This window comes from Prinia subflava, chromosome 3, assembly GCF_021018805.1.
Source record: "Prinia subflava isolate CZ2003 ecotype Zambia chromosome 3, Cam_Psub_1.2, whole genome shotgun sequence".
Taxonomy (NCBI): Eukaryota; Metazoa; Chordata; class Aves; order Passeriformes; family Cisticolidae; genus Prinia; species Prinia subflava.
This window is the reverse complement of record NC_086249.1, coordinates 83,783,827-83,811,617: the sequence shown is the minus strand read 5'-3', so window position 1 is coordinate 83,811,617 and position 27,791 is coordinate 83,783,827. Positions and strand designations below refer to the sequence as shown.

At 38.0% G+C, this 27,791-nt stretch overlaps 1 protein-coding gene across 1 annotated transcript in view; it reads left to right on the top strand.

Moving 5' to 3' along the window:
- The window catches only part of MYO16 (myosin XVI), a 359,373-nt gene that overhangs the window by 309,518 nt on the left and 22,064 nt on the right, over nucleotides 1-27,791 (top strand). Inside the window, exons 29-32 of the mRNA XM_063392794.1 lie at nucleotides 1,657-1,753; nucleotides 7,047-7,293; nucleotides 9,109-9,416; nucleotides 11,216-12,418. Of these exons, the coding sequence (XP_063248864.1) occupies nucleotides 1,657-1,753; nucleotides 7,047-7,293; nucleotides 9,109-9,416; nucleotides 11,216-12,418 (1,855 nt within the window). The remainder of the gene's footprint in view (nucleotides 1-1,656; nucleotides 1,754-7,046; nucleotides 7,294-9,108; nucleotides 9,417-11,215; nucleotides 12,419-27,791) is intronic.

The following is a 27,791-nucleotide window of genomic DNA, read 5'->3' as shown; positions in this document are numbered from 1 at the left end:
AATTGCCTCAGATTAACCCACATCCAAAGAAAGCCCATTTCCTATTTCTGAATTTCTACAATGGTGAGACAAGTAAAACATCTTTTTTGTCACCTACTTCCACACACTTTGAGATAATTGAAAAGGGACTAATTTATTGGGAAAAGAGATACTGATGGGAAAAAAATTTAAAAGTATTCCACTTTTGCCATTTGAGTGCATCTGATTTTAACTATAAGACTAGCAATTGTACCATCATTGTTAGCTCAAACTTCAGAATTACAGACTTTTTAAAATATTTTATTCAAAATAGTTGCTCTCTACAGTAGAGAGAAGGTAAACCAAGGGACAAAAATTTGCCACAATCGTTTCTGAATTTAGTTAATAGAGTTTAGCCATGAAATATATGTCCTGGCTTTCTGTCATCCAACACTACCAGGATGTACATCTGACAGTGTTAGGATTAAAAACAATTCGAAAGGGTGTGCAATTAACCCTCCAAATACCTGTCTCCCAGATCTAAAGTAAAAAACACCAGTGGAGCAGGATGGTTCAGTAAGAAGAGAATGAGCTTGTAAGCTGGAGGCAAACAAGAGTTGGAATGAATTTCTGCAGTTTTAGCCAGACTTGTATTAATTAATCAGAATGCCTATTAGCCATAAAATAATAATAGTTAGGCAAAAGCTAGAATCTTCTAGGGTAGCACAGTTTTCTGGCGCTGTTCCTTTTATTTCTATGAAGTGAAGAAAGTCACTTCTACAAAATTCCTGAGAAGAATGATTGGTTTGTAATTTGGGGTTTTTTTTCCAGTTAACTTGCTGTGTTGCTAGGTTGTATATGGTTTTCTAAGTCTATTAGAGAGGAATGCTTTTGAAGACAATATAGAAAAGAATTTTATAGGATTGTTTCAGCTTGTTCAGAAGGTATCAAAAGAAAGGTGTTTTCTTTTGGTCTAACTAGCTAGATTTGTCTCTAAAGGAGTGAGAGAATTTAATGATTGTTACTTCAAAAACTAGATTAATTAAACCAAGATACTACACAACACCAGAAACAATACTTAGGAGATTATTTTTCACAAATGAGTCCCTCTGTATCTGACTTTGATCCTAAAAGGAGACCCAAAGCACAGCTTCAGTATACAAGGCTAAGAACTGGGATTCATAATTTTATTGGATATTTGCTATCATTGTCACTAAAGACAGTGAGTTTCTGCCATTCTCCAGCTTCAGTTAAGTTCTTTTTGTTCCACAGATGGCAGCTGTCTCATCGTTTTCTGTTCCACATGGGTTTGTCTTGTCACCTTTCTCCATGCACATGCCCTTCTGCTTTATAAGACCTAAACCTTATTTTCTATTATGTTGTCCAACACATTAGAGTAATTAGATTCAGAATGCTTTTTTCCCCAACTTGTATTTAACTTGAAGATTGAACTATTTGTTCTGGATATTTTTAGAACTGAAGTGGAACTATCTGTCTGACAGCTTGTTCATCCTTTACAAATACACCTTTTATTCAACCAAGTGATAACTGCATTTCTCTTAAAGAATTGGCATTGTACTCTTCGTAAATTGCAGATATTATTTCAGCCCTTTGCTGGATTGTTAACATGCAATCTCTATTTACTTGTCATTGTTTTGGCCTTGTTTGTTGATGATTTCTCTGCTGTTTGTATTCTAGATAGGAGTCCGCAAAGTGTTTCTTAAGTACTGGCAGGCTGACCATCTCAACGATTTGTGCCTTCAGCTTCAGAAGAAAATTATAACCTGCCAAAAAGGTAACAGTTACAGAAAAAGTATTCCTGAGCTGTTGCTTTTTACACGGAGCAGAATATTGCATAACAAAGAGATTTTCTCCATCTTGAATAGTTGCTGTATTTTATACATTTTCCTACAGATATACACAGATTTTTGGGATGATAATAGCATTGGTGATTCTTGCACTTTCTGTCTGTCAAACATAATTTTACAACAAACTCTCAAATGTAATTAAAGCTTAGAGGATCTTGAATATTTTCTTTTTAGAGGAAGTTCAGTGATTTTTCAAGGCATTAATATGACCTTTGCTTTCCTTTTGCATATCAAATATTGTAACAGTGATACAAAATTTGAATATTTTCAAATATATTGGTCCTAAAAACAAAGCAAATAAGTTAGTGTGTTTAGTTGTCTATACTTTTCCCCATTTTACACCTGCATTTTTTCTAAGGACACTGACTTTTTTTGGCATATTTTTAAAAGGAGGTACTATCCACTGCCTCCTGTTTTCCTGTTACCTATGCTCCATTTCCTATCAAAGTCTCAAATAGCTGCTGAAAATAGGGATATTACTTTGTTTGAAGAAGCTTCCTTCACACTATTCATTATTTACCTAATTGGCTGATGTCTGTATCAATTCCCATTTTCACCTATTTAAGTGAAATTAAAAAGACAAAATCTCATCTTTTTTTTGTCAGACACATAACATTGAGACTTAAGAAACATAAACCCCTTTCATTTTGATTATCTGTTCTTCACTGTAAGCATGTAATGAAATAGAGGATGTCAAGAGAAAACCTGAAGCAAGTGAAATCCAAATGGTAACAGTTCAGAAATGAACATGGAGAAGGACAGGTAACAGACACTGCAGTTCAGCTGAGTTTATAACTTGGGCGTGATTTTTTAATGCAAATTACCCTATTGTATTTATGCATTTTGAAAAGTAATAACAGTTTATCCTCTTTCCCTTCTTATGCTGAGTTATCAAAGATAGGAAATATTTCAATATTCTAACTTGCAAACAGAATGCTTCAATATAGCCCTACACCAAAATTTAAAACATCCTCAGATATGTCCATGTTTTGCTGAAGTAAGAGAATGGATCACCAAAGCCTGCCTGAAGAATGAAGATAACAGGGCTTCTTGGCTCCTTACAAAATATGCTTCTTGGTTTTGCTTCTATCCTACTTAATTAGGGTAACTTGAAAAGTTATTTTTGCCAAAATTGTGTGTTTAAAGCTATGGCTCATCTGCATGCTTTTTGTGATCTGGGAAACCCGAGAAAATCAGGAATTTGGATGAGTAAGCAGTAGTTAGACATTGACCTCATGTCATCAGCTCATGAAAGAAGCTGCCTTTTGCAAACAGGTGCAATTGTAAGCTTGTAGAATTAGTATGCCAAAGAGCTCTGGCAGATTTGGAATAGAAGAGGGTGTCAGTAGCTTGCTCTTATGTTATCCTAAAATTGGTATCCATGTACTTTACACTGACATAGTGATGCTTAGTGAGTAATGGTGTCAGTCCCAAGGCACTTTTATCCTCTCGCCCTTTACATACAGAAGACTTTGGAAGCTGGATCTCTCCTGAAAACACTGAATAATAGCCAAACTAGTCAATAATCACAATATAACAAAAAAACAAAGCTGTTAGAAAACACCCAAAGGAGGGTAAGGAAAAGGGTGAAGGGCCTTGAGGGGAAGCTGAACAAAAAGCTGAAGTCACTTGGCGTGTTCAGTCTGGAGGAGGATGAGGGAAGACTTCATACCAGCCTACAACTTTCTCCTGAAGGGAAGCGGAGGGGCAGATGCTGATCTCTTCTCACTCATGACCAGTGCCAGGGCCCAAAGGATGATCATGAAACTGGGAGGCTTGTTGGGCACTGGAACAGGCTCCCCAGGGAAGTGGTCACAGCACCAAGCCTGACAGAGCTCAAGAGCTGTTCAGACAATGCTCTCAGGCACAGGGTGTAACTCCTGGGGTGTCCTGTGCAGGGCCAAGAGTTGGACTTTGATGATCCTTGTGGGTGCCTTCCAGTTCAGGATATTCTGATCTGTGATCCTAATTTCTGTATTGGGCTTTAAATGTAGCATCTTATGCCCAGATAAGAGCTTAGCTTTAGGAAAACATGTCTTGCCCAAAATTACTATGAACTCTTTTTACTTCAAATCTGTCTAGCAATCCCTTCTTCTAGATTTGGGGGGAAAACCCAAAACAAAGCAAACCAGATAAGTCCTTTCTGGTATCCTGAAACTTATCTTACACAAGCAAAGAAAGGGGTCAAACGAAAGTGAAAGCATATGTAGAAACACTTTTACTTAAAATATATCTGTGAGTTCAGAGACTTTCTCATTTTTTTTCCTGCAGGTATGAGAACTCCATATGATACTTTTTGACCTGAATCACTGTGAAAATTGTTTGTACCCGTAGCAAGGGCAATCATGGGGAAGTTCTTCCATCAGAGTTCATGTAGATGAGGAATTAACTTGAATACATTGTATACACAATAGTTAATAAATTTCTCACATCACCCAGATCCATGGTCTACTGGAATTTTGATTATTCTAATCCTCATCCTTAGATGAACTCTCAAGTACTAGATATTTTTCTGCCCTGTGGGTGCTAACCTCAATTATTTTAATTTGCATAAGTGAGAATTATTTTAGATCTACATAAATGAGGAGCAAATTCACAAGGCAATCATAGCACCCAATACCCAACAGTAGTATATGAAACAGAACATTTAAAATCTAGGCGCTGAAAGTCTCATTTCACTGGAGTTTTTTAGGTTATAAAATTGTTTTTTGTTTAACCAAAACCAAAATCTTTCTATTTATTATCATAGAGAAGGGAGTGTGGAGAAATGTCTATCATTTAATGAAAAACCTAAGGTACTTAGTTCATGAAAATGTGTGCAAAAGAGGGATCTTTATCTGCCACCCCTTCTTAATAAAGCTTTCTTGAATATTTCTTCTTCCTTTTGGTCGAAGTGCATAGTTCAGTGTAGCTGTACAGTCTCTGTTACAATTAGCTCTACTGGATCTCATTTTACTGCACCATTCTAGCAGGCTACTCTGAGCTGCTCATTCATGCCTGCTAACAATCCTATCGGAAAACTGATCTCTTAATTTCTTTATTTTTTGTAATTTCTTTATTTTTAACCAACCTTGATGGTGTTACCAATATTTTTTTTGGACAAGTTAATAGCACACACAGACACACAGCCTCTTGTAAAAATGCTACTTTAAAATACATTTTTTTTCCAAAGTTGCCCAGGATTTGATGCTTCATTATTTTTGCTCTGCAGAAGATAAGTTTAAAGAGAATATTTTAGAGAAAAGCATTTTTTTAATACTAAGCTCCTTCAAAATTTTTAAATTTGTGAGCAGTGAACTCTGAGAATATTCTATGCATGTATTCATTCTTTTTGCAACAGTAACCCTTAGATTCAAACTCTGTAACATCTTTATTATGAATACTCATAAAATTGTCAACAATAACTGTACTAATAATTTCCTTTTCAGGTAAATTGGGTAAGTGCATTAATGTTTCAGGGTTTAAAGAAGTCAGATTTTATGGAATGTAATTAAAGGCATTGATTGTGCATTGTGATTATAAAAGTATAAACCTTCAAAGCTGTCTATCATAAATTATTATTAGACATTATTTCAAAGTATCTGAATTCGAAGGCTTTCAAACCCAAAGAATTTTGAATAGAAACAGTATGTTAACATTAGCCTTTCTTATATCTTGGCAGCTGGGCACTGAATATCTCTAAAATAGAAATCTTTTTTTTTAGTGTCTAAACAAGGCACTAGAAGATGTTAGAAAGTACCTTAGATTACCCTATGCTTTAGCTGTTTATTTTATTCAATAACAATTTATATTCATAGAAGACTAATTGTATCTTTTTCTGTTGACATTTTTCCTTTAGATTTTTTCAGCTTGACTTTTCATCATTTAATGTTGTTCTGCAGTCATCGTAAATCTGAAATTTAACTATATTGTTCTAAATACCTAATGCATTTTAACTTTTTTATCTTGCAATCAACATTGTCAGTATTTTCCCCCAAATTCAGACAAACATCTTACACAGGCTATTGTCTGCTGACTTCACTGACGAAAAACTTTCAGTTGACCAAAAAGAGAATAACCATAAGAAGCAATGATGAAGTTTAACCTGGTTTTGATACATGTAAAGTGGTGAGAAGCAACAGTATTTAAGACAACAGAAAAATAATTCAAAAGCAGGTGCTTCCCTGTGAGATACACAGCAGTGGTTGTAGATCTGGAAAGAAACATGGTCTTGTGGAACTTAAAAAAACCCGAAACACTCACATAAACACAGTACTTTCAGTTAGAGTATTTCTTCCTTCTAAGTCAAGACATAGGTTCAGAGAATATTGTCACCACCTGTTGCAGGCACTGGGATTAAAATGGTACTCAATTTATTATGGCCACAGAGGCCTCTGTGCCTTGTGTTTCTGATCAACTGTACTTCAGAAAATCCAGGGTGCTGGTGAATGTACATACATAGGAAAGTAATACAGAAAGTTATTACAGGAGATGCACTAAAATCTTTTCACAGCATAAAGCTGACAAAGAGTGTGAAGAAAAAGTCTAATAGATGCATTAAACTGATGCAATATCGATGAAAACTTTTGACTGAAAAATGCAGATATGATGTGACAGACACATTTAAGAAATTTGCATTAAATTAATCTAATTGCTTTATCTGAAAGGAAATGAGCAGTGAAGGGTCTTTAAGTCAAACAAAGATTAGTCCTGTGTTGGTTGTGATTTTGATGGGGTATTAGGTACTTTGAAACAATTAAAACATGTTTTAAAGCTGACCACAGCAGTCATTTAATTTCTACTCCATTCACTGCAATTAATTTCTCCAGGTTTTTAACTATCTTTTGGCCTTTGCAGTGTAAATGTATGCTTTCACCATCTGTAGTATACATCTATGTATACATCTCAAATTGTGTATATGTAAGATGCATACATTTTATTACATTCATGTTGTAATGTAATCAAAAAATAACATTAAGTGAAAATAAACACTTTGAGTTCTGACAGCTCAAATTTATGAATTTACTGTCACTACTTCATTATAAGCACTGGCAGTAGAAAAGGGAAAGAGTTCCATTTTACTATGTTATTTATATGCCGTCAGATTTCTGTCCTAATTTGTATCAGATATTGACTGAATTTGTCTTGCTCATGTTTACAGCAGGACACACTGTGATATTAAGTTAATTCCCCAATTAGTTGCCTTTCATTGGTCCATGTTTTCTCCTTCCTCTATGGTAGTTGTAAGAGGATTTCTAGCTCGCCAGCGCTTGCTGCAGAAGATGAGCATCAAACAGCAAGAGGTCACCTCAATCAAAAGCTTCTTGCAGAATGCCGAGGATATGGGGTTGAAAACATATGATGACTTGGTGATTCAGAATGCCTCTGACATTGCTCGGGAAAACGACCGGCTCCGCAACGAGATGAATGCCGCTTACCACCGGGAAAAGGGAGAGCCTCGGAGCAGGCCGGAGGAAGGCCACAAAAGGTAGGATGAGAAACACCACTGTGAAGAACTAATGGGCCTCCTCAGTTTTTGTGAATTCTTTCCCTGCTCAGAAAACCATAGAAATGACTGAGGGATTGCAAGAGGATTCTCAAGTATATGCTCATCCCAAATCAATATTTTTTCCCTGTATATCACGTGATTAAGTCTAGAAACTTAAGGAGAATACCATATCCTATTCAGGGGGCACTGAGCTTAGAGGAACTTATTCAAGTCTCTGAGACATATTTTTTATAGAAATACTTTTAATTCTAAGACAAAATTCTAAGACAAAACAAGCAAAAGAAAAATTCATCTGACTCAAAATACCAGCACTGAGAAATTACCAAGGTAATTAAAACAGCTAGGAAAGTGTTAAAATACAGTGAAGTCCAAGACTAAGAAATCCTGATTTCTCACTGAAACAAGTAGATTGATTGTGAGGAGGATGCTTTTATTTAAAAATGGGAAAATGTTGGGGTTTTTAAACTCACATCAGGAGTACCTATTTTACAAATCCAGTAAATGCTGGAGAGCCATTCTTTAGCAACTTAGTCCTTGATTTCTCTCTTAGGCAGCTGAATGGATGGAGTTAGCACTCGCTGTTAATCGGTATGTGTCAATAGAAAGAATGTGTCTATAACTTGCTGGACATGTAAATGTTTATTTTTCCGTAGGAACTTAATTTTCATCCAGAACGCTCCCTTTGCTATCATTGCTTTTGTCAGTGACTTTAATAAAAGTGAAAATGGCAGTGCATCTGCTTAATTAGCCTCAAATATCCCAGTGATTACTAATTGGAGGAAATGCCTTTGTAGGAAAGACTGTAATTAAACATTACAGTGAAAACAAATTATCCACTGAGCACCATGCTTTTTTTCATCTTTTGCTATTTCATTTACTACATGGGCAGCTGGCTATATCCTCTGCATGAATTTCAGCTCTGCTGGTGATTTACCATGCAGAAATACAATTTAAAAAGACAAATACTTGGGGATTTGTTTGAAAAATGGCAATATAGACATCTTCTATCTAATATACCACTGCTGTAAGTTAAAAGGGTCTTAATGTTTTGATTCTTGGAGGAATAAAATGTTTGAAGAATTTTTGGTAAAAATCAAATTGTCAGAAGCAGCTGGAAGGTTATTTCTCAATAAGTATTGAAATAGCAATAAAAAGAGAAAAAATTGAAAAACTGAATTGTAATTGAAACAATTAGACATAACTAATAACAATAAATTAGTAAATAATAATAAAAATTACTATTAAATGTAATTAATAATTAAGTTTACACTGGAAGACATAGGGATATCTTGGTAGATTTGCTCAAGCAGCCAATGTGGCTGGTTAAAACAGTCATCTAATATTTTAAAGATTTGCATTATCTAAATAGAATTTATAGTTGTCTTTTTAGAAAATAATGATAAAGGCTCAGCATTTGCTGCCTCAGTAACTTTCTATTAAAATGGATTTCCCAGAAATTATCATTCAGATTAAAAACCCAGCTTCTTATTGTGCGTAGCAATCAAAGTGTGAACAATTCATTCAGTGAATGTCTGGTCAACAATATGAGACTGCTTAAGCAAGGCTGCATTTGTGTGAAAAAGGGCCGGTGTCCTGATTTATCATGAAACAGGAAATGGAAGAAAGCTAGCAGCTTGATCTGGATTTGTTTGTCAGAAGATTACTACACACATCCCCTCGACACAGCAGGGGAGTTGTGAGATTGTTTACCAAAAAGCTGTTGTTACATTTGCATGAACAGGTTCATTGTTATTGCTTGAATAATGCATCTGGGCCTCTTTTCTGTGTTTTCAGAGCCGAAGACAAGGGTGGGAAGGTCTCTGAGGACAGCTTTGCCGGCTGTCGCACGTCTAAGCACTTTCACTCCAGCTCTGTCCCTGTCCCCATGGCGGTGGATGGCTTGGTGCATTCTGCGGCTGGGTCATCCATCAGATCCCCCTCCCTGCACTCTGTTTTCAGCATGGACGATAGCAATAGCCTGCCATCACCAAGGAAACAGCCTCCTCCCAAACCAAAGAGGGACCCCAACACACGACTGAGTGCCTCCTACGAGGCTGTTAGTGCTTGCTTGTCGGCAGCTTCTAAGGAAACCGCTAATGAAGGTTAGACATAAAGGCAGAGACAGTCGCAAATGTTACTCTGAGTTATTGATTTATTCTTCTCACTTTGATCCTTTTAAACACTGCCAAATGCCTTTGAGAGGTCCTGCTTCCTTGAAATATTTCAGTGGCAGTAAATAAAATTAGCCAATTTGTCATTTACTCCCAAATCAGCAAATAATACTCGTGTTCTAATTGCCCAGTTTGTCAGCAATCAAAACTTATTTGTAGAAATCTCTCTAGAAACAAGTAATATGTCAACATGAGCTATTCTACCCCATTGACCATTTTATTTTCACCTTTTAAATGTTAGAATTTCTTGCTTGACTGAAACAGAATGTTTGAATCTTGAATTTCACTGACTTAAACATTAAACTTTCCCCTACTTTTTCTCTTATGCTCACATGAATAACTTATGCATTCAGTGTTTGTTTTGGGGTGTTTTTTTGCCAATATTGGGTTACAATGATTTTTTGTTTAGAAGGAAAGTGCTGCAAGTGTCCCAAACTGTCTCAGTGCATTGTGGTGCACTTAGCATGGTTTTGAGTTCACTTGTTCTATTCTCCTTTAGCTTTGAAATGAATGGGTAGAAGATGAAGGAAGAGAATGCATTCTGCTTTCCTTGATAAACCTGACATGTCATGTAAATGATCCTCAAGGTTTATTAAGGAAAATCCTTCAGGTTGAGTTTAAAGCTCTCTATAACTCCCTAGTCCTGCATGCAATGGATAGAAATCTTTGCAGCTACCTCTCTCAAAATAATTACTGTTCTCATGTCCAGTTCCTTAGGTGAAAGTCTATTTTTCTTAACCTCTTCCTTGCTCATTCAAGCTCTATGTAAGGAGACATGAACTATGTCCACCACACTTTAAACTAGTGTGGTTTAAGGAGGTCTGTAGTAATTTAATCTTCCTAAGTGTCCAAATCTGCAAGAGATTATTGATTTAACCAAGAAGTTCAGGCAGAGGTTTTTTGAAAGAACAATTTACATATGTATGTGTCACCTTAACAATAATGCTTACATATACTCACAAAACAATTTTGGAGTTCTTATATGTATGAAACAATAGGGCAAGTTTCTCTGCCATAAATTCATTTTCCAAGAATTATGTCAGTTTCCTGAGTCTTTGTTCAAAACCAGCTCTGATTTATGCCATCTAATTTTGATCTTAAAAGACCAATCATCTAGGTATCTTGTCTCTTCACTCCATACATGCCTGGAGGCTGTGAAGAGACATCTAGTTTAGTTAAATGTATACTCGCTTGGGGATTTGCCCTTAGGCTATGGGATTCCCTAAAGTTATAAATTATTTCCACACCTGCAGTACAAAAGAGGAGAGGGGCATAATGTCATCCTATAATTAGAGTTTTATAGATATTACATAACAGAGGGGTATTTCAGTTACTGGCAATCACATATGTGTCAGAGTAGCACTGTGCTGACTCCTAGTTGAAAACATACCCCTCTCCCTTGGAGCAAAAGGAGAAACAAGCATCTATTTCCATGTGTTACAGATCTTGCAGTGCACATTTAGATTCAAAGTATATTTCCTCAGGTGTGAGTTCTCATCTTTTAGTGGCAGTAGAGATTACCAAAACAGATTATATGCCCAGGGAGCAAAGGCCTGTGGTTGGGTAGCTGAAAAGTCTGCATTTCATTCCTGGAAGTATTTACGCTTTTGCTTGGAGCCTTGTGTTTGTAGAACTAAATGGGCAGCATTTGAGGGCTTAAAGTATTAGACTAGTGTAAGAAAAAAATGACTTCAACTTGTTAATAACGTAGACCTTTTTCACTTTTCTAGTACTGACCCGTCCAAGACCACACAGTGATGACTACAGTACCATGAAAAAAATACCTCCCAGAAAACCAAAGCGAAGTCCAAACACAAAACTTAGTGGCTCTTATGAAGAAATCCCTGGCCAAAAGCCCGGGGATGTGAAAAAACCAAGCACAGTAGTTAAACCAGGTGTCTATGACACTGTGAATGTACAGAGAGCAGCTTCTACTGATGGACCACAACACGGTGTGTTGAATCTGTTTATGTCACAAGAAGAGGAGGAAAATGAACCTGTCTATATTGAAATGGTAGGGAATGCAGTGAAAAGCACTTCTGGTGAAGCGGAGAGTCCAGAACAAGGAGAGTCTGTATATGAAGAAATGAAGTATTTTCTACCAGAAGAAGGAAGCAATGGTAATGGAATAATTCCAGTAGTGACTGGATCTCCTCCTCTGTTGTTTGAAAGCAAAAAATATGTTAACATTGAAGATGGAACTTTGGATGGAAGCAGTCAAGCAGCTTTGATCTATAAAGACTCATGTGACATTCCAGCCCCTTTCCCTAACTTGCTCCCCCACAGACCACCACTTCTTGTATTCCCTCCAACCCCTGTCACGTGTTCACCTGCTTCTGATGAATCACCTTTAACACCACTAGAGGTCAAAAAGCTTCCTGTTTTGGAAACCAACCTAAAATACCCTGTGCAGTCAGAAGGCTCAAGTCCATTATCACCCCAGTACTCCAAAGGCCAGAAGGGGGAGAATGAAAGACCAGTATCTCCAGGCTTGATTGTGTTCAGTGTTTCCACCAAAGTGACTCCTCCATCCACACCGCCTCCTCCACTGCCACCACCCCCTCCTCCTGTACTACCTCCTGCTTCCTACCGGGCTTCTACACATTTTGCATCTCCTCCAGAGACTTGTGCTAGTTTTCTGATTAATGCAGGGAAGACAGGTACAAATTCAGATCTGTCAAAAGTACCTCAGAGACCCAATCCTGCTCAGCTTGGATGCTCGTCTTCTTCATTCTCCAAATTGCCTTACTCCCCAAAGTTGGCAAGAGCGAATCACAGGAAATTGAACTCAAATTCATCACCTTCATTTTCATACAGCCCTACAAACTCAAGGTCATTGACCAGTCCCCTTGATGAGTTAACTAGCTTGTTCAACTCAGGAAGGAGTGTGCTACGAAAATCTGCAGCAGGACGTAAGATCAGGGAGCCAGAAGGTAAGACAGTTCTCTGTGCTTCTGTATTGTGTATTTTTTCTTCATCAAAACTTCCTTACCTTGCAAACGGATAAAGTGGGCAAAAATGCAGAATGAAAACCTTGATTGGTTTGAGTTTCATTTAAAAGTCTGTTGTAGTCATAAGAAATACATACAGAATATAAATTACATATAAAAACTATATGTCTTCAGGTTTTGTCTGAGATATCAATTTTTCTTTTACCAAAATGTTTGTATGACACAAGTTTAAATTTTCTTTTAACATTCTAGCTGTCTTAGTAAAATAAACATAGATGTTACATTGTGTGAAAAATGAGTTTATGCTATCAAACTATAAAACTGCTTTGAATTAAATATGTGGCTGGGTGGCTGGTAGATGTGCTTTACTTTGAAGACTGTCTTTCAAAGTTTCATCATTTAATTTCCATGAAATTCTGTATTTGGAGATATAGTCTTTATTATTCCCCTAAATAATGCTTGAATGGAGAGTCATGCAGTGAACAATAGTTAAAAAGTTAAACTAAATCCTGGTTCTGCATCCCAATAATAACATTGACTTCAGTCTTCGCATTACTCTTCTGATTAAAAAAAAAAGTTTCCTACTGAAAATATTCAGTACACTTTATACAAAAATTTCTCCCCATAGTAGCATCTCCTAAACACAAAATTTCGTGAATTTAAAATTTAGAGTGACAAAATCTCTAGACTGTTTCCTCTCCTTCTTCACTTCTGTCTGTCCAAACAGCTTAATCAAGAGCTGTGCGCAGCTTATGCAAAATAGGCAATACAGAATCATAGAATTACTTAGATTTAAGAAGAACATTAAGATCATTGAGTTCAACTGCAAAACTAATAGTTTCCATGATTTCAACTCTATCATAATTTTCCAGCTGCACAGTGTCTTCCAGCTCCTTCTGTTTGTTGCCCATGCTACATGCCTTGGTGTAGCTGTACTTCCATTGGCCTATTGATGTGCCATCTCTTTGGGAAGAAGCCCAAGCCATACTTTTGAAATACAAAACATCCTGTAGAGAACAGGATGGATTTTCTTACTATTCATTGTCCATCTTCTTAAATACCTACTGCTCCAATGATTTTAGTATCATATCCTAATTTACACAGCTATACTATAAAAGAAGCAGGTGTTTATTCTTGCTCTGTATACATGTATGTCTGTCTGCCACCCTCGATCTCTGTTCCTGAGAGCCTTGGCATCCTTCAGCCAAAACTGCTTTCAACCAAATACAACAAGGAGATAAAGGTCTCAGAGTTAACTGAGTTTCTATGAGCTTCATGAATGTTAGTGTCTAGGTGGAGACAAGAGACATTCAGCTAGCAGAGAAACTATAGTGGACCTTGTGAATCCTCCAGACCCCGAAAAAGCTTTAGCTGGACCTCACTTGTTCTTGTATGCTGAATTCAATCCCGTATGTTGAACGAGCAATGAACTTCATCAGTTCTCAACCTCAGCACTATAGGTTTTTTTTCTTATGCTAAGTATTCAAATTGATGACATAGATAAAGGAGTTATTGTGGTAGTTTTGCTTCCTTTGACAAAATTACTTAATAACATTCAGTGCCTATATACATATGTAGAGTGTTTTCTGTGGGTTTTTTGATGGTTTTGTAGTTGATTTTGGTTGGTTGGTTGGTTTTTTAAGTTGGGAGAGTTGGTACATCATAGAGTTTATACATTTTTATCTGCTGGGAAGTAACTATTAAAGTTAGTTATTTGGATGTGTACTGGTTTGAAAGCAAAACCAGTGAGACTCCAAGTCAGAAATACAATTTAATAGAGAGAGAAGAAACAAACAACAACAACAACAAAAGGTAAAATAAGATAAGTGCAATAGTACAAAGGACCACTGACAGAGTAAGAATGCAAACTTGACACCCTGTTGGTCAGGGTGTTAGAAGCAGCCTGAGGTTAGTCCTCTTGGAGTGACAGATGTGGCTCCATTGAAGTAGAGATGATCCTCAAGAAAAGGGTCCAGTCATCCTCTGGGAATCCAGTGGAAACAGGCTCCCTTGGTGTTTGGGATTGCTGGTTTTATCCCCGTGGAAAGGCTTTGGCTCCTCCCACTGGGTGGAGCATCTCACAATGGAATGAGGTGATGTTATCAGTCATGTGAGAGGCCTTAAATGGCCCATTCACAGGTGATGTCCCTCGGAGGAGGATGGGTGGAGGAAGAGATAAGAAGGCACTGCCTTATCTGGTGTTATCAGGTGTCCCATTAACAGAAGGCATCCGCCCTCTCCCCTCCTAGAGTTGCAAGAGATAAGGAACAATATTTGCCAACTGACTTCAACAAATGAAAAAAGAATACACATTTTTGGTTGCATTTTTCAACCCAGGACAGGATGTATCTTCTCAAGTCTCTCTCAATGCACCTAGTGAGAAAGTGTTGTAAACTACTCCAACCAGGTCAAAAAAAATACCCTTTACCTTAAAAGAAAAGTTGTTTTGTAATGGAAGATTTTTGCAAATGCAATGATCAACTAAATGACCAAGATAGAGTTCAGCTTGGGTCTCATGGGGGTTGAAGCTAGTGCATTAAGAGAGGGTACCATAAAAAACCTCTAAATTTACCTTTCACTTGGAAAACGTGCTTCTAAATATTTCATCAAGGGAGCACTGAGTATGAAGGATCAAAGTTCAAGAAAGATATACGAAAAAAACCCTGAATCAATATTTTATGAGCTAGGAAGCTACTGTATACTAAGTGCAGTTACATATGAATAGTTCAATGACAAATAGATGGATTGAAAGTAACTGAGAAATATAAGTGAATATGTGTGTGTTTACAATTCACCTTTTTTCATGTACTTCATATGTTCTGTTTTGTAGGGTAACAGCTGAAAAAAAAGTATTTAACATTGCATTCAAAGTAATAAGATGGCAGTCATCAGAACTGACTCTTTACAAGTTTTACAAAACTAGAAGTTGTTATGTGCTACCTTCTGATATTTTTACCACCTCTTGAAGACTCCTCCCTTTCTCTTAATCATTTGTAGTATTTTATTTGTCATTGATGATACGGTGAAAAAAAAAACACAATAGAATTTCATTAAAATGTCATTGAAGACATGGCCTAGAACCACACTCTGTAATGTGCAGTTTCCTTTATTTTCAGAAGTTATAATCTATTGGCAATCTTAACTAAAACTAGAAAGTAAATTTGTGGGCCATTTTGAAGTCATGGAGAGTTACCTATGGGATTCAGGGAGTTTCTGTATGGGATCATCAGGCTTGGAGACGAAAGCCTCCTTGCCAATAAAAGTGCAATACAGACAGATCCCCCAGCATACTTCCCCCTCGCCTGGAGGAGTAATTTCAAGGCCTGAGAACACTTATGTCCTTTTGGCTCCTGACCTCTTTGTGAGAAAAGCTTGTCCAGAATTACAGTAGAACACATTTGTGATTTTCTGATGTGCTGAAGAGTTATTGTGAACTGAACTGAGAACATTGTCTTTCAGAAGGGCAACAACAAAAAAACCTCAAATGGCAATAACTTTCTTTTCTTGATGGTTCAGCCTGGCTTTTTGTTTTATACAACACTAGCCCCTGCTGGTTCAAAAAATGATCAGGATCATATAGTATGCAAATTCATGCACAATACTTCACATGTAGCAAGAGAAGTTTTTTGCTCTGCAGAGCTTATAGTTCAAATAAACAAAGCTGTGACGGGTGAGAACCTAGATAAGGAGATTTCTCAAAGGTTGGAAAGAGTTGTCATTGAAACTGCAGCTGTATTGTTATGCAGGGATTTGTTTTTATTCCATATAAAATGAGGCTTGAGTGCAGATAAGTGATAATATACACACACATAAATCTTTTCTATTCTCTGTGATTTCTGGAAGCAAAAACTTTAGTTTGCAAGACAGATTGAAACTGAATGGTCACGTGCAGAGCCACTACTCAAATAGACAGGACCTGAGATTTGGAACTAGACTTCACGAAACCGAATTCAATCCTTTGATCACAAAACAGCACTCCTTAGCAGGATATCCAAATATCTTTGATTGATTAACATATAAGACATTCCTTATATAAGGAAGAGACAATCACTTGTTTAAGCATTTCATCTTAAATATTTATGAGCAAGGACAGAATTTTCTGTTCCTCAGTGTGGAGGAATGATACTCAGATTTTGCTAGGTCGTGATGTTATTTCTCTTAATTGATACAGTTGTTATTAAATTATTCCATGCAAAGGGGAGTCATTTCACCTTCAGAACAAAAGGTAGAATAAATCCTGACCAATCAGCCATGCTTAGATTGGCAGAGTGAGTATTCATGTAGATTCTGAAGGAGAATGAGCAAAGGAACTATGATTTTACCTTAGCCTGGGTAAATTTCTTATCATTAGTCTGTTGAGATGAAGGTACAGTATTTTCTCTTCTTCCCACTTGTTGAGAAAAAATTAACATAGATATTTAACTTCTGTGTCTGAGCAAAAGAAAATACACAAGTTTGCAACCCCAGATCCAGGTGCCTAAGCAAAATTAGGAAGGTACTTCCTTTATATATGTCACCAAGGTATAAATGTCAAGTTTTGTGAAACATTGTTAGTTTTTCAGTACAAGTAAATCTGTCTAGTCAAGCCTACGCATTCTTCAGTGACGTATTCCTTTCCAAACAGTTTGGTAACAGCAAAGGCATTGAAAATTCATATTGTTAGCAATTTATTGTTATCAGTACTGTTATTGTTTGTCCAGTATCCTTGACATCCATTCACTATGTGAATCTTTCTTCATTTACTTCCTAAGTGACATATTTTCAATATGATATGTGAAGCAGGTAGCTTCACATATCAGTGCCTTATTCCACATTCTCCAGTTTAAGCCTTGAAAGTCACAAGAAGATAGTTACAACTGGCAAATAATACGGATATTTAGATGGGCCTTGGGACTAAAGCTTGCCAAATACCCTCTATTGAGATCGACTCAAACCTGGAGAGCAACAAAATGTAGTGTATATGTATGAAAAGCACTGTCCTGTCAAAGGCAGGTATCCCTTTAATAGCTAGTAAATAATTTCCCTTTATCATCAGATAGAGCAAGCTATTGTGCAGCTAGCATCTCAACAGTGGATTGCAAATTAAATCCCTACTTGTGTTTCTGTGATGAAATCCCAGGTCTTTACCCTCTAGGCTGCTCAGCTTTTTGTCTTAAGCAACTCAATAAAGATAATAATCACATCACCATCTCCTTCCTATTTGTACAACGAAATAGATATATTTTCTTTGTGGCAAAAGCTAACAACTTACAAACCATGTAAGTTTTTCAACTTTTATCTTTTACCTGTAGATGCTGGAGGAATGATTGCATAAGGCATCTAACTTCTACATCTTTAAAGTAAAATTCTCAAATCATTAAAACTTTAATTAAGCTTCAGTACACTTCTCAGAAAGAGATTAGTATCTTTTTACATAATTGACTTAATTAATAGGGAGTGAGGGTGACTTTCCGTGACTAATTTTCAGATAAGATATCTAAACACAGGAGAGTCATCAACCTCTGATAGAATATTTGGAGTTGGAAGGGACTTACAGGATCATCAAGTCCGATTCTAGGCCCTGTGCAGGACGCTCACAATCACACAGTGGGCCTGAGAATGTTCTCCAAACACTCAAAGTGAAACAAATTTGGTGCTGTGACCATTTCCCTGGGGAGCCTGTTCCAGTGCCCAGCCACCCCCTGGGTGAGAAATCTTTTCCTGATGCACAATCCCCTCCCTTGTCTGGCTGGCCATGCTGTCCCTGATGCCCCCAGGACAGGGCTGGCCCTGCTGGCTGCAGGACCCCCAGGTCTCTTTCTGTGGCACTGCTCTCCAGCCTCTCATTCCCCAGTCTGTCCCACATCCAGGGTTGCTCCATCCCAGGTGCAGAACACACCACTTGTTCTGCTTCATAGAATTCTTGATTGTCCATCTCTCTGCAGGGCCTCTCTGCCTTCAAGGGAGTCAACAGCTCTTCCCAGTTTAGCATCATTGGCAAACTTAACTCTTTCACTGCAGACTACTTGCAACTCTCAATCTGAATCTCTTGCTGTATGTGTAGAAAAGTGGGAGGAAGCACTACTAGTAAGAGTTCAATGCAACTCATCAAAAACACTGTTTCTTGGCTAGCCACAGATGCCCTAGCCACAGAAAATTACACAGGAGTAGAGCAACTCCTGGCAATACAGTTGCTGTTCAGCCCATGCTGGGTGATTTTTCTGAGGAAATAATTGTGGTTTCTATTATTGAAGCAGAAGAAGGTTAGAAGAATCTAGAAGAGAAAGTACACTAGATTCTCATTTTCAGAATACCTGTGGACTTTACAGTCTGAAAGATACCACCTTAATCTGCAGTCTTCTCCTGATCTATAAGTCTGCCATTATCTGGATAATGTACCACAGAAAATAGCTGTTGTTTCTGGGTAATCACAATGTACCGAGAATAATTTTTCATTTCAGAATGTTTGAAAACTAGTATATTTTACTGCTGAAGACTGTTCTGGGTTTCTGTTATGACTTTTTTTTTTCCACGAAAGCATTTCAGCTTCTGGTTGACTTCACTGTTTGTTGTTACAGCCTAAAACTATGTATTATGGAATTTGCTTTGGTTATCTGTTTCAACATGTGAAAGAGGCTTTGTGTGTGATTACCATAAAAATTTTAACCCAACAATTATTAGAAGAACAAATCAAGTCTAATTTTCAGATGAAAAAAAATGGATGTTATCTTAAAAATCCATTTTTTATTTTGTATTTTAAGTGCTTGTATTGAAAACAAACTCAGATCTTTACTACTCCTCCTTACATTTCCAAAAGCTGTATCAATGAAATAGAGGTTGAAGGAGACTATGCAGCCCCAGGATCACAGAGGAAAACATCACTGCATTTTTGATTTCCATCAACCTTACACCGTAAGGCTGTCTATGGCTGCTGGAAAGGGATCCTAGGGGAGGCAGCACCTTGGTCTGTCCCACTGCAGGCTCTCTCATATTCATACCAAATCACTGCTGAAGAGGAGTCCTGAGGAAAAGTAATGGCACTGATTTTTCTGTTCCTTTCATAAGGTCCATTTCGGAGAACTGCAGTAATTTCTTTTAAATTAGTGACTCTGATTTGCATCCTGTCATTGAGCTGGATTTACATTGAGTCCTCTTCCTCCTGTCTGATGCTTGAGTGCAGTAACTACACCATACTGGTTCAGCTTAGTGCATTTCAAACCTGAAGTTTTTAATAATATCCCACTTTCAACTGTGACTTGGATCATTCAGGTAGACATTTACAGGATTCTTATTTTCATAGAAATGTATTTTCTTCTGATGTGATATCATGGTTCCAAATTCAGTAATGGTTCAGAAAGCTGTCTCTTTACTAAAGGTGTTGTGGGCTTCTTTAAATAGTAAGAATTTTATTTGTAATTCACAATGCAGAACCACAAATTATTTTGTTTAGGAAAAACTACATCATTAATTGTTAACCATTTGTGAGAAATTAGCTATATCTAAGAGAAAGAAATTGATTTGCAGCACACTTATGTTCCTGATACCAAAGAAGAATATGGGTATTTGGCAGTAAATGTCGTGTCATTTCATTTTACAGGAATTCTGGCATTTGAAACATAATGAAGAATGAGACATGGACACACATTTTAGTGAAGGTCTCTAATTGAATTCTCAGCTTGAGTGAGAAGTCTCTTCAGATGTTTTTAACTTGTTTACAGCCATCTCAGCATTAGATTATTTTTTGCAAAGAACCTCAGTAGAGAACAATAATTCCATTTCACAGAAAATGTCAAGATTGTGACTTTTAAATTTGTTTTAGGCTGAAATGAAAATCAAGCATTCTAAAATTCTGTGCAGAAATAAATATTCTTTTGTGTACAGGCTTTCAAAAATGTTTGTAAAGTACTGAAATGGTCTGCCTCAAATATAGTAAATGCCTCTTACTGAAAATGTTAACAACTAAATGTGCTGATGGTTTTTTGGACCTAGATAAGTTCAAGAGCAGTCATTTCAGCATTGGTCAGGTTGGCATTTAGGGGTATGACTGTGTTATAAACAAGCCAAGCTACTTCTAAACTCCTTGGCTCAGGTGTCCAAGAGCTGTGCAAACTGCAACCCCTCAGTGATGACCTGAAGTTATTGGCAGGACTTGTGCAGTTCATCATGAAGCTCTGAAACTCTGTAGACATGGATGTGTGGATTGTGTTCCAGTTCCAGCATTGGAATTTTGTGGAACTGGATGGAGAGGCAAGAGAAGACAATTTTAAAAGAGACTGATAAAAAGATTTATATTGATCATAAATGTGAAGGTACCGACCCTCATGCTCTCTCCACACTGTTACACTCTGCTGTGAGAGAGTAGTCAAGTGCTTAGAAGTGGAGTACTGGAGGTAGGAGTAGCATTTAAAGCATTAGGAACATCTGCCTTCTTCCTGGCACCCCTGGTGATTGGGAAAATACAGAAGCCTTCAAGTTCAGAGCTTGAAAACTCAAGCTCTTTTGGCTTGAGTTTTCATTCTCTTTTAAAATGAAAAGCATGAAGATTAGTTTTATCCTTTGTGTGGTGAAATTTTCAAAACAAAAATACATATTAAATTAGGCCCGAAGTTTTACATTTCATTATTTCTCTTAGCTGTTTCCTTAGGGGGCTGGTTGCAGAACGATCCTGACATACTAGTAGCATTTAGTGACAGTTTTTAGCCACTGATTAACTGTATTTGTGCACAGTATGGATGTTTATCACACTGCATCTGTGATAGCCAGGTGTTGCTTTGAGGTTAATGACAGTGTCATTGACCATCACGCTTTCAAAAGACTTATTATGAACTTAAAAAAAACCCAAAATGGATATCTAAATTCTTTTATTTTTTGTATTAGAAGTTCATTTGGAAAGCAAAATATGAATGTTGCCTAAGAAGTTTTCCAGAACAGCTGTCCCTATTTACTGGGCAGGATTACAGTGCAGGTGAACCAAAAATATTCCTTGGATTGCTCTCAGGATCTACTCAAAAAATTTATCTGCTCAGTGCAGTCACTTATGCCAAGACTTCTGCATTGCAGTGGCTGCCAGAGCTGGTATGAAATAGCCTGAAAAATATCTGTAGAAGCATTCTGGGAGAAGTAAATAGAGCTGATGTGATGCTTCTGGAACCAAATCTCTATCTGTTTGTTTGTTTGCTTGTGGTTTTGTTTGTTTATTTTTACAGTATTTGAAACTGTGTTTAAGGGGGACGAAGGTTGAGACAGTGTCTCATCTCATAGTTTCTTTCAACAGCAGCTAAAGTCCAGCAGTAAAGGCTGTTCTGTATCTCTGTATCTCTGAGATACCACACAGAAATGTAAATAGACTTAAATGTCTGCTTTCAAGAAGAACTGCTGTATGCACACAAACTTGAAGAAAATAGTTTAAAAAGGGAAGCTGTGTTTCTCAGCAAATTGCCTCCTCTTTTTCCAGCACACCAGTAGGTTTTTAAACATACAAATACAAAAAGTAGGCTGTATAGTCAGCCAATCAACACACTTAGCAGTAAATAAAACTATTAACAGAGTATAATCAACTACTTCTTTTCCATATTGGACTTGAAAAGCTGGGGAATATGGGGACATGGAGGGAATAGGTGTTTCTTCTAATGCAGGATATTGTCCCAAGCAGTGATTCTGCTCTTCTTGCCCTGTGTGGTTTGTTATGGACCTCAGAAAAGCCTGCAGAGATCAGTTCCTAGAGAAGATGGGATGAATGAAATCCCCAGTCTCTGAAACACGTACACTGCCTGGAGTCTAGCTCACTTGCTGCACTGAAAAGGTGTTCCAAGTTCTTGCTCAGATACTATCAGGCAGGAGAAATGGCAGCCTGTCCAGATAGTCTTCATCCTTTGCTACTCCTTGAGAAGGCTGTTTTCTCCACTTCAGAATGGTATTCCTAGTCTAATGTTGGGGAAAAAACTGATTCAAACAATCCAGAGTCCTCCAGACAGGGAAAAAAGGCACTTATGTTCTCTCTCCTCCATCAGTTCTGAGAGTTTACCTGATTCAGAAATGTCCCCAACATTGCTTCTGGGAAAGCGGGAAAGGTTTGTAGCATGTAATGATTGACAGTGAAATAAATGTAAACTGAGAGCACTGTCTTTCTACCAGCACAAATCCATCAGAAAAGAAAGCAAAAGAATCCTTCTTGGTTTTGGTTTGTACTTTCCAGAGCTGTGATTTACAAAATTATTATTGAGCTGATGGCTTTTAAGGGCTGAATCAGACCTAGGAGTTCCTGCAGCTGCTTCTGCAACTTCATTCTTACTGCTAGCCTTATCCTCTGAAATTTGGCTGACTGGTATCACATTAACACAAAATTCTTCATCGGAGCTCTTTCCTCAAGCAGAGTAAATTTTGTCACTTGATATTCTTTATGGCCTGTGTCTCCTCTCTTTCCTGTCCAATGTTCACACTTCCATAAAGTTCACAAAGCTTCTGTAAATGCAGCTTCCCAGACAAAATAAATGGCCTGTTTCTGTATTTATCTGTTCCATCAAGGAGTGTGGCTTCTGGAGTAGCTTAAAACACCATCTGATAGCTCCACTTGCACAGCTCAGAGAGAAAGGATGCTCAAAGTGACAGTACAAATTCATAGCTACCATCCTAGGAGCATCACTGGTCGGGGAGAATCCTAGACAATTGCTGCTGTAAGGGTAGGCTTTGTGAGGTGAAATAAACCAATGAATAATTATTGCCTCTGATGGCAGTGGCAGCCAGCAGCACAACTAAAAGGGTGAGACAGGCAGCACATGCTAATAGGCTGGGGGAATCCTGCCTTGACAGTTTTCAGCCTGCTCCATTTCTTTCAGCAAATAAGATGGAGCTGTTTGCCTCCAGCTCTCAGCAGACAAAGTAAACAGTCATGTTACAGAGGGTCACGGTGTGACCTCTATGAGTAAACTGAATTACTCTGAAGCAATATGCATTTATCCAGCAAAAGGGCACCCAAGACAACCTGTGCTGAGGGTAGCTAGTAAATGCCACAAAGAATATCTCAACGGTAAGTCAGAGCAAAACAGGAAGCACCAAGTGTAAAGGAAAATGTACAACAAAACACAGGGTTAAACATTTGAGCCAAAATAAAATGGCCTGTTCTTATTTAAACTTCCTCTCCCTTTCCTTTATCAAAAAATATCTGCAATTTTTCTGAAATCACAATTTTTTATTTTTTCTCCCCTCACTTCACAATGTCCACTTGTCACAGTAAATGTAAAAAGTATCCAGGGCCAGCCATCAGGATTCACTGTAGACCCAACTTTCCCAAGAAAGAGTGAGAGCACAGATCAGAAATCCCTTCTGTCTGCAATGTCTTGACTTTCAGATGCTGATTAATAGGGTTCATCAGTTCTCTCTTATTAACATGTTTAATGACAAGCTGTTTGATTTCAAATTTACATTTTGCTGGATACTAGCTGTAGGTTTTAAGGAAATTGAGCTATTTAGCTTGTACATTCCATGGTAGCACAGGTGCAAAAAGCTTCTCCTCCTGTACTACATGAATTTATCTGCTAGAATAGACATAGCCCAGGGACTATTCCCAGTAGATGATTTGAATTCCTCTCTGCTGTGGAGGGCGAGGAAAGTGTAGTGGTACTGGTATGAGTCTCTTACATTTGCCTCAGGGCCAGAGGACAGTTGTGATCACATTTGAATAACCAGGATAGACAAAGCAAAAGTACTTACCCTGTATAATGAGTCCCTAGATGCTTTGGCAGTGCTGCACAAAGCATCCAAAGTAAGCATGAATGGGATCCAAAACCTGCTGAAAGCAGTGGACCCTTCTGTTGTTATTAATGAGTTTTCAGTTAGATTGTAAATGAGTGCTAAATGTTAAAATAAGAAGTATTTGAAAAAGAATATATGGGGATATATGTATCCATATACATTGTGAATATACCTACATTTAAAGAAAGGAGAACAAAAAGGATTTGACAGAAAAGTAAAATACAACCCTATCAGGTGAGTTACTGTTGGACCTTTAATAAAATACTGGTTTTTCATACTTTGCTGTACAAAAAGTCTATGATGATTCCACCTAAATGCTGATATTAGTCATCGATTTATATTTTGTCTTTAGACTTTATAAAATAGGCTAAGTATATAATTTCCTTAGACAACTAATAGTCTCTCAAAATGTTAGAGTTTTGTACTTTAATCTGTCATATGAATAGAGCTGATACTGGCTCATTTTATAATTTGGTGATAAAGAGTTAGTTCAGCCTAAATACTACTTAAGAAATAACTGTGATGCTTAGGATCATACATTTTGTGTTTGAGAAAAAAAGTTTTATAATAGGAAACTTGGAAGTCATAGCTCAAATAAAAGAGTTTAAGTCAGCCTTTTGACAAAAGACTCCAAGCATGTAGATTTTCAGTGTATTGGTTTCTTTTAAAAGTGAGATAGTGTCTTAAAAATGGAGGGAAAAAAAAGCAAATACATTCATTTTCATTATTGCCATACTCTGATTTTTTTTTTTTACAAAATAAGTCTTGGGTTGGTTTTCCAAAGATATATTGGTTAGAGTCTTTCTTTTTTGAATGCCCGTGCCAGAAGCAGAAGAAAGAGTCATAATTCGCCAGCTCAGGTTTCTCAAGGTTGTTTATTGTCCCTTATCTCTAGATTTGTTCAGTGCCCAGCAAAGGTCCTTGCTGTGACAAGAGCACACGGTGACTCCCCCGAGGCCGGGAGGACTGGACCTTTTGTACCCCTTCTCTGACCCAACCACTGTCCACAATGTATTTCTTACTTATAGTCTATTACCAATACCTATTACCTGTTTTAGACATGGCACTTCTATCCTAAACCAATCCTTTGTGACCCAGCACACAGAAGATGGAGAACAAGGACAAGAAGGAAGAAGGACAGGGCCACACCCTGATTCCTCCATCTTGCCTACCCCATTTGCATCCTGTGATAAACCAACTACTATTTACATCAAACTCTTGGGGTCTGTAGTTCTTCATGCAATGCTGGTAATTTTTCCCATGGGCTGAGATCCAAGACTTTGGGCCCTGTGCCAGGTTCCCAGACCCCCCTTTCAGGGTACCACACCATCCAGGGCAGCCAGAGGGATGCCCTGGACTCCAACAAATAAGTTCAGTTCTGTCCGTCTTGTGCCTTTATCTTGAGTTTTAAACTCAGTCTCTTCCAGGAACACTAATAACAAGCAACTGTGGGTTTCATGAGCTGCCTCTTTTGCATACTGTTCCTCTTGCACTTTTCAAGTAATGCTGATGTAATTAGTTGTGGATTTGTTGGAATATGGAGCTTGATTTTAAGGAAATAACTGTTATACTTTGATTTGTCGTCCTCTGATTAAAAGCACTGTACATGTGATTGCTCCCAGCTAGTAACTGTGCTACAGCTGAGGGACAAATGATGCCCTCAATCCAAACATGCATACATCCTTTTAGTCCATACATTGTCATTAACTGCAAGATTAGTCAAAGTAGGACTTTACTGAGTCAGAGATATCTTCTTGGCAAAGTCAGTTTACTGAAATAATAATCCAAATACTGTTCACTTTTGCAAACTCTAGATTTTCACTTAAAACTTGTATTCCTCTTATAATCATGAACTTCCACCAAGCTTCCGCAGCTGATACCTCTCTGTAGCTTGTCTTTTGCAAGTAGGCATGGATGACTCTTCAAATAACATTTGTTACCAGCTGAAAACTGTTCAAGATGTTGTTAATTTAAAAAATATTAAAACCTGGTAAATAATGAATCCATCTAGTGAGAAGAGCAAAAGTCTAAACAAAAACCTAAGATTCATCATGTTGGTGAAGATGTTCAAATGTAGGAACCATAAGGAGTTTTTTCCTGTCTCCTAAAATATTTCTGATAGTTTCAGAAAATTGATCAGAGATGGGAGAGCACTGCATACTTGTATCTGCAAGGTTTGATGGCAGCAGGAGCACGTTGACATTAATGTGGAGAAAAGTCCAGACTTCTATATTAGGTCTTAGACTAAGAAAATGTGAGAGGAAAGTGCATTTCAGACCAATACTTGACAGATAAAGCAGGAATTTTAAATAGAACTATCACGATAAAATGTCAGGAGACACCTTTGTTGTGCTCAAGATATTTTGAATAGTATGGAGGCAGGACAGAGAGGGATAAACCTGCACAGAAGATAAAGTCAGGACCTTCTGGCATGTTTAATTAAAAAGCCAATGCTAAGTGTTGCACCTTGAAAAGTATTACCTCATACAATGAAGTAGAGATCAGGTTGTCTGTGAGGCAGCCCTGGGAAAAGGGTGCTGGGGGCCCTGGGAGCTGGACAGGAGCTGGCAGTGAGCCTTGGCAGCAGAGACAGCCAACAGCATCCTGGGCTGTGTCAGTCATTTCTCCAGCTAGCACTCGTTGTTGCACCATATCTGAGTACTCTGGCCAGTTTGTGCCTCCCAATGCAGAAAGATGCTGATAAGCTGGAGCAAGTTTACTGCAGCAACCACAGAATTGTTAGGCTTGGAATCAGCCTTTGGAGATCACCCGGTCCAACCCCCTGCCAAGGCAGGTGCGCCTACAACAAGTTACCCAGGAACATGTCCACGTGGGTTTTGAATGTCTCCAGAGAGGAAGACTCCACGAGCCCCCTGGGCAGCCTGTTCGGTGCTCTGCCACTCTCAGTGTAAAGCTCTTCCTCAGAAGGTAGAAGGTGAAACTTCTTGTGCTTTAGTTTATGGCCACTACTCCTCATCCTGTCGCTGGGCAATACCAAAAGGAGCCTAGCACCCTCCTCTTGGCACCCACTTTTGAGATATTTATCTGTATGGATGAGATCCCCTCTCAGCTTTCTCTTCTCTAGACTAACAGGCCCAGCTCCTGCAGTCTGTCCTCATCAGAGACATGCTCCTAACACCTCATCATCTTTGTTGCCCTCCACTGGACCCTCCCCAGCAGCTTGTGTATCTTGTACTGAGGAGCCCAGAGCTGGACAGTACATGCTCAGGGCTGGAGCGTGGTCCTGTGAGCAGAGGCTGGGGCAGGGGGAGCCTGTCCAGAGTAGGCAGAGCTGGCTTCAGGGGAAATCTCAACTGCTGTTTGAGGTTTGCTGATGTATGCAGTTGAACTTGTTCTGTAGACTCACATGAATCTGCTCCATGAGGAGCTGAAGATGCCTATATATAGGAAATTAGTTCAAGTACCTTTATATAATCCAGATTATTTTGAAATAAAATATAGGGTTCTTTCCCACCCCCAAGATCAGCTAAATAAGGCACTACGAAATATATCTTCTCTATATAGTTTTCTGTTCAGAAATTAATGATTGAATATAGCAAATGGGATAATAAATTTCTGTCTAGATAGCTGTCCCCAAAGATATGCTGCATATATTCCACTACTT